Source organism: Tripterygium wilfordii, chromosome 3 (genome assembly GCF_013401445.1).
Source record: "Tripterygium wilfordii isolate XIE 37 chromosome 3, ASM1340144v1, whole genome shotgun sequence".
In the NCBI taxonomy this organism is placed as follows: domain Eukaryota; kingdom Viridiplantae; phylum Streptophyta; class Magnoliopsida; order Celastrales; family Celastraceae; genus Tripterygium; species Tripterygium wilfordii.
Window position 1 is genome coordinate 3,519,472 of NC_052234.1, and position 8,185 is coordinate 3,527,656.

The following is an 8,185-nucleotide window of genomic DNA, read 5'->3' on the forward strand; positions in this document are numbered from 1 at the left end:
TTGCTCTTGCCAGAAAATTTTCTCTCAAGGACTTGGGTGATGAACACAAGTTTTGATTGGTTGGGAGATGAACACAAATAATTTTGTCTTCTGATAATTGTGATGTTCCTATTGTCATGGAATTATGTTTTTTTCGAGGGTTTCTTTCTTTGAATGAAGAAGAAAAAGTAAATTCTACTCTTAAACCCAGACTCGGATTCTACAGGAACATCACACTACGTTCATTAATTCAATGAGGGAAGGTGTGACAAAGATATAAAAGAATTTTGAATCAAAATACAAAAAAGAATGCAAGTAGGTCTAGTTGACGGCGCCGCAAATTCTCCTTATTTGACCAGCAAAACCAGGGAGAACACCAATATCTCCCATCTTGATCATGGCAGATGCAAAATCAGACTTGAAAGTGTTGGCGTTCTTGCTATAATCATTGACAATGCTGTCCGTGGATCCGCCACTAAAGAGAACTTGATCAGAATGAAGAAGTCCCTTCCGTTGTTGTAGATTCTTGAAGTAATTGTTGTCAAAATAATTGGGCGTTACCAAATCCATCGGTGCCAAATTACCATTGCCACCACTAGCTGGACAGCCACGCTTGCGAGTGCTCGCAAATCCGACATCAATGTCGCTTGCGTTGTTGCTGTATATCCTATCGCGAAATGTGAAGCATTGAGCTTGTCCTATTGTGTGGGAACCTGACAACGCAACCATGTCCCTTGCATTAAGGCCTTTGTTTCTGAAGGATGTTATAAGTATTGATTGACAATACACTACCAAATGATATCAGAAGAACAACAGATGCTCTCAATTTAAGACCTCACAAGCTGGGTTTTCATTAGGGAACTCCAAAAGGTTTTTCATTCATTTCACTTATCAAAGACACAGACTACAACCTTAAAAACAATTCCAATGTCAACACAAAAAGACCAGAATACCCCATAACTAAAAAGACCACATATGAGAGATAATAAAACAAAATAAACAATGAGACAGACGAGCACAATTCAACCAACAAACTCCCTCTTGAATTGAGCTCTGGGCATCACACCAAGCAGACTCCTCAGCATACAAAATTTATCTCTTGGAAGTGCCTTTGTCATGATATCAGCAACTTGAACTTCAGACCTGCAAAACTCCAATGACACCACCTTCTTAGCAATGACATCTTTTATGTACTGGTATTTGATAGCAATGTGTTTGGTGCGGTTGTGATCCACAGAATTTTTAGCAATTGCAATTGCAATTGCGAACTTGCTGTCACTCTGAATAACAGTTGCCTCCTCTTGATTAACTCCAATGTCACTTAGAATTCTCCTCAGCCAGACAGCATGAGAGGCTGCCTTAGCAGCAGAAATATACTCTGCCTCAGCAGAGGATAGAGCCACACAATTCTGTTTCTTAGAGTTCCAGCTGCAACAACCAGAACCAACACTGAACATGTAACCACTAGTGCTTCTCATGTCATCAGCAGAACCAGCCTAGTCACTGTCACAGAAGCCAGTGAGTTTCACTTCCCTGCCAGCTTTATAAAAAATCTCATAATCAATAGTTCCCTGTAGATATCTCAACACTCTTTTGGCTTATCCAAAATGAGTAACACTAGGCTCTTGCATAAATCTTGAGAGTAAGCCAGCTGCAAACATAAGGTCAAGTCTGGTAGCTGTCAAATATAACAAACTCCCAACCAATTTTCTATAAATATTTGCATCACACCTTCGGGATCCATCATCCTTTACAAGGTTTTCATTAACTATAAGAGGAACTGTCACTGCATTGCACCCATACATATTAAACCTTTCCAATATAGTTTTCACATAGTTGGAGTGGGATATAAAGATTCCCTTAGATGTCTGCTCCACTTCAATACCAAGAAAGTAGCTCATATAGCCAATATCAGTCATCTCATATTTCTTCATCAAATTCTTTTTGAACTCTTTTATCTGAACTTCATTGTTTCCAGAAATGATAATATCATCAACATAGATAGAAATAATCAAGACAAATTTACCTCCAATGAGATTGTAGAGAGTATCCTCACTTCTGCTATTTTGAAGACCCATTTTCTTGAAGAATTGATTTACTTCTGAGTACCAAGTTCTTGGGGACTGCTTGAGTCCATAGAGAGCCTTCCTCAATCTATAGACTTTGTCCTCCTCTCCCTTCACAATGAACCCATCTGGTTGAGCGACATAAACCTCCTCTTCCAGCAAGCCATTAAGAAATGTAGATTTGACGTCTAACTGATGTACTTTCCAATTACATTGAGCTGCAATAGAAATGATAACTCTGATAGTTTCAAGTCTAGCAGTAGGATCAAAGGTCTCGAAATAGTCTACACCAGGTTTTTGAGAGAAACCCTTAGCAACTAGACGAGCCTTGTGTTTTAGAATGCTTCCATCAGGATTGAGCTTGAGTTTAAATAGCCATTTGACACCAACAATGTCCCTGTTTAGGGGTCTATTCACCAAGAACCATGAATCATTTTTTTCAATCATACGTAACTCCTCTTGCATAGCTTTTAGCCAAACAGGATCTGACATAGCTTCGTCCACACTTTCAGGTTCAACAGTAGCAACATTACATGATTCATAAATGTCAGACATGCTTCTCATCTTTCTTGGGGAAGACTCATTCTCACTCCCTTCTTCATCAGCTTTTTTACTTAAATGGGTATTTGTAGCTTGAGTTTGGAAATCAGAATTCCCTTCATTCACAGACTTATAATCATCAGCATCATCATTATAGTTATCAGCATCCACTTCTTGCTCAACCAACAGATCATAGTTGCGATCATAATTTTTGTCTTCAGAATCAACATTCAGCTGCAAGGTTTTAGTCTCATCAAACTCTACATCTCTACTAATGTAAAACTTCATGCTTCGGGATCAAGTATCCTATAGGCCTTGGAGTTGGAGCTGTAACCAACAAATATGCATTTCTTACTCTTTGCATCTTGCTTAGACCTCTTCTCAGAAGGTATGTGAACATAGCATAAGGATCCAAAGACCCTGAGATATCCAACAAAGACTTTTACTCCACTCCAAGCCTCTTTAGGTGTCAAATCTATCAGAGCTTTTTGTGGGGCTAATATTCAGAACATGCACAACAGTGTGAACAGTTTTAGCCCATAGAATAAGAGGAAGCTCCTTTTCAAACAACATAGCCCTTGCCATCTCAACTATAGTCCTGTTCTTCCTCTCACAAACGCCATTTTGTTGGGGACTATATGCAGTAGTTAGATATCTCTTGATCCCTTCATGCTTATAGAAATTGTTAAATTCAGTGGAGTTGAATTCCCCTCCCCTGTCACTTCTAATACTCTTTATCTGTCTACCACTTTCCTTTTCAACTGCAGCTTTGAATTCTTTGAAAAACACAAATGCTTCAAACTTTTCTTTTAGAAAATAAATCCAGACCATTCTAGTAAAGTCATCAATGAATGTAAGAAAATACTTACACTTATTGAAAGACTCAACTTTCTTGGGGCCACAGATATCTGTGTGCACAAGTTGAAGAGGTTCAGATGCTCTCCATGATGATGCTTGAGGAAATGATTTCCTATGTTGCTTATCAAGCATACACCCTTCACACTTTTCAGTCATAGAAGAAAGCTTAGGTAAACCAATAACCCGATGCTTTTCTTGTAAAGACATTAAACCAGTAGAGTGAAGATGACAAAAACGCTGGTGCCACAAGTCTGAAACAGTTTCTTTCTTCTCTATTGCTTGAAAAACATATTCCTCTTGACATGGCAGATCAACTAAAAACTTCCTCTGGTTCTTCATTTTCACCACCATTAACACTTTCTCATGATTTTCTCTATCAAAAACAGTACACTTATCATCTACAAAATCCAGTCTGTATCCATGTTCCATCATTTGTCCCACACTTAGTAAATTTTGACTAAGTGCAGGAACAAATAGAACATTGCTTAGTAAATTGAACAAATAGAACTTACCTTTGAACCAGCAGTCATCAGGAACATGACCAAACCTCTTACAAATATCACAGATGATCCTTTTATCAGATGCATTTGAGTTTCCTTCACGCTAAACTTTTGTATCTCCTTTCCAGTTTACTTGCTTGCCTTTTCTAGCATCCTCCCTCATGGAAACTTTTGCCTGAAAGGCAGACTCCAATGACTGATTTGAATCCCCTTTTTTCTGCTGTTTGTTCTCATGAGACTCAAGTGCATTCACTAATTCTTCTGGTTTCAATATAGAGAGATCTTTTGATTCAAAGACAGCAACCACAATGTCATACCTCTTCGAAAGACTTATCAGCATCTTTTGCACTTTTGATCATTTATATCCTCCCCCAAAATCCTCATCTGATTCACCAGATCAATGAGACGAGAATAGAAGTCCCTAATACACTCACTTTCTTTCTTTTGCACATTTTCAAGCTCCCTTCTGAGATTTTGTAACTTTATAACAGAGGTTTTTTCATCACTTCCAAATTCATTTGCAATAATTTCCCATGCATCTTTTGTATATTCACATCTTATTATTCGAGGAAAGATTTCAGGACTCACCCCATTTTGAAGCCTTGTTAGAGCTTTGGCATTAACCATTCTATCGCTTTCTAATTTTTTCTTCTCGGCAAACTCAAAACTGCTTTCATTTTCAGGTTCCTGGTAGCCGGTAACCACCATGCTCCACAGCCCTTCTGACATCAGGTATGTGCGCATCTTGACCTTCCAAGTATTATAACCAAGACCCTGGAAGACCGGCATGAGAGTGGAAGCTTTCTCAGACGAGTTCGCCATGACTGAAATCTTCAATCCAAGGAACACAACTTGCTCCAATACCACTATTGATTGAAAATACACTACCAAATGATATCAGAAGAACAACATATGCTCTCAGTTTAAGACCTCACAAGCAGGGTTTTCATTAGGGAACTCCAAAAGGTTTTTCGTTCGTTTTACTTCTCAAAGACACAGACTACAGCCTTAAAAACAATTCCAATGTCAACATAAAAAGACCAGAATACCCCAAAACTAAAAAGGCCAAACAAGACAGATAATAAAACAAAAGAAACAATGAGACAGATGAGCACAATTCAACCAACAATAAGTTGTTCAAGGCCGTCTGTAAAAGCAGGAAGGTCTCCACCTTCCACCAAAGTTCTGCTTGCAGTGGTTGAGTCTCTTCTTCCAAGTTTCACTATCCAAGATGGACCACCTACATATTCGGATGCATCTCTGGCGGCCACTATAATGATATCTGCACAAGATACAATGCCAGGACATGCTTTCTCTACTTCGGCTTTGGCATTGTCTATGACTCCATAGCCTCTAACAGAACCATTATTAGGACTGGTAGTCTTCTCACTTTGGATTGAGGAGGTCTCATATAGTAAGATGGATGCATCGCATCCAACAGCGAAGCAATCATGGAAATGGAGGCGAATGAGAGATGCCGCCATTCGACGTTCTTTAGCGATAGCGGATCTAATTGAGGTACGTATGGTAGTGAGTGCATTAGGGCATGTACTCTCATAAATGGTTGAAGAAAGCTGGGATTGGCATGTTTGCTCATGATAAAGAGCATCAACATTGAAGCACCAATATTGGTAGAATGTTGAACAGCTGAAGTAGTCATATTGAAGAAGGAGGAATAGTTGAGACTTGAGAGAGGAAATTATATTAGGAATTGGTGGAGAATGCATGCAAGTTTGCAATAATTTATCGGGGTTGAGAAAGGCTATGCCGGGTGTGTGTGTGATACACTTTAATGTTGTCTGCCAGCATTATATGACTCCCTCTATTTTTATAAACAAACGTGTGCAATAAGATTATTCCATTGATTAAATCAATGAAGTAAACCTGTTGGGCTCTGATGTAATAATTCTCGCAAGTGCACAAGAGTCTACGAATAGTAGAGTGTATGCAAGTACGAGGTCGATCCCACGGAGACTACTTAATCTAATTAATGTACCTAACTTGATGAATGATTAAGATTTGGGGAAAAAGGGAGAATGATTGATGTAAATAAAATATAATAAAAACAAAGAAATAAAATTCAGATTTTGTATCCAATAAGAGAAGAACACTAGGGAAATGATTTCACCTAGTAATCGTATCACAAGCATTCAATTAACAAACACACAATTATGGTTCCGATTCAAGGGTTGATTCTTTCTTAAATATGTTGGTTCGTTCGTTCGCGGTGCCAACAAATATTATTAACAATGGATTAATCCTGTTCGGTTCGCAGTTTTTAACCCAAGGCTAACAACTCATTACGATCTAAAGAACTATAACAACCAATCAATCCCCTAAACCTTGTTCATGGCAGTCGACAATTGATTTCCTTAATTTCAGTTCCACTAAAACACGTGAATTCGGTTCGTTCCTTAATCCTAGCTAGATGAATCTAATTGAGCATTCAATTGGTGGCCAGTCAATCAAACAAACAATAGATTATAAGCATAGAAATTAAAGACAAGAATCATGAACCAACATTATGCATTCAATTAATTGAAGTACTTGCAATAACCATACTAGACTACATCAAGCCCTAGCAAAGAAGTTTAGCTACTCATGTTATAAGAACACAAGGAAACTAAATATGAGAACATCATGAACCAAGAACAAAAACAAAGAGAAAACTAGAGACAAGAACAAGAACAAAAACAAAAGCTAGAGAATGTGGCACTCCAATTCGTGTCCTCTATTGTACTGCCGTGACCTCCTATTTATACACTAAAAACCTTCCTTCAAACTGCATTCCTGATTTTAGTTGGATTTCCTTCAATTGCCCTTCCTTAATACAACCGAATCTCTCCATTCTTTGACTTTGTTTTGCTTGATTTGCTTCCCTTGTATTTTATCCAATCAAAAGCCAAGAGCAAGGCCATCTTTTACCATCACGTGCAACGCCTTTCATTGACTCCAGCCGGGCTCCACTTCTTTTCATTATTGAACTTGAATCCATCCCAAAATAAGTAAGCTTAAGAGTGTGTTTGGATTGAGGGATTTGGGGGGAAGGGAAGAGAAGGGAGGGGAGGGGGAGAGAAGGGAAGGGAGGGGAAGGGGGATTATTTTTCCCTCTCCCATGTTTGGATAGACAAAAAAAAGAAGGAAGGAAAATTTGTTTAATTTACTAATTTATCCTTATTTTTATGTTAAAATATTATGTACAAGGGTAAAATAGATATTTAACTTACAAATGATTTAATTAGTAATCCCTTCCCTCCAAATGACTCCATTTTGGAGAGAAAGAATTTTAACAAAAATTTAATGAAATCTTCCTTCCAAATCCCCTCAAATCCCTCCCCTTAATTTTTAATAAACTATCCAAACAAGGGAATTGGAAGGAAACTCTATTTCCCTTCCTTTCCCTTCCCTCCAAATCCCTCAATCCAAACACACTCTAAATCATGACTTTTCTCATAAATATTCTGAAAATCAAAATAATGAGAAGTTATGTAGAATCCATGCTTAGTTCAATTAAAAGAGACAAAAACAAGTGTAAAGTAAGGTTTAAAAATATATAAAATATAGTACGATCAGGCTCCTATGAACTATCAAATTAATAGGCTACATGTCATTTTCGTATTTCTAGAGAAAAATATGTACGATCCATTGGGAACGAATTATCAATGGAGCGTATATATTTTTTAGTTCCCTTTTTACTCAACACATTGTCTATTTTTCTCAAAATACGTTGTGTACTGTAAAACCACGGGTCCCATAGCTAAACACATGGTATTACATTACTTGTAATTTGCAACCTATTGCATTACGTGTACTGCAACCAACTGGTTGTTGACTCATTCTTATGATCGAAGCTCTAAAAAGAGACAGCTTGGCTGGAATGATACATCGTACAACACCCCCTCAACTCAGCTGGTACTCAAGCAGTAGGACACACGCGGACCTTTTGAAGAAAGGCCCTCAGTTATCCATAGAGGACCCAAGAAACATGATGCTCGGCACCTTATTGTTACTTAGTTTTTTTTTAAAAAAAAACTAAATAAAAAAGTCGTGGAGACAATAAAAGAAACGTAAAGGCAAAGAGAAGCCGAGCCTATTGCCCTCCTCTAACCTCTTCTGAGATGAAGGCAGGAAAAAGTTACACATTTATACGGCCGAACTGATCACCCATGCAAAGGTGTAGGGGGCTTATAATAATACCAAAAATCACTTTGCAATGATATCTCGACATTGACGGATCGAGTT

General features: G+C 38.0%; 1 protein-coding gene across 1 annotated transcript; it reads right to left on the reverse strand.

Annotated features, from left to right (window-relative positions):
* Positions 1–285: 285 nt before the first annotated feature.
* LOC119995529 (lignin-forming anionic peroxidase-like) lies at positions 286–6,791 on the reverse strand. Its single transcript, XM_038842046.1, has 5 exons — positions 6,779–6,791; positions 6,621–6,643; positions 5,071–5,628; positions 4,351–4,364; positions 286–733 (listed from the first exon to the last, which is right to left on the reverse strand). Exons 1-5 carry the CDS (start codon positions 6,789–6,791, stop codon positions 301–303), a joined length of 1,041 nt encoding a protein of 346 aa, XP_038697974.1. The 3' UTR covers positions 286–300.
* Positions 6,792–8,185: the final 1,394 nt, after the last annotated feature.

Coding starts and splice junctions, on each gene's coding strand:
- LOC119995529 (XM_038842046.1), bottom strand. Junction 5,629..6,620: donor TTGTTTTTGTTCTTGTTCTT/GTCTCTAGTTTT, acceptor TCCTCTCTCAAG/TCTCAACTATTCCTCCTTCT.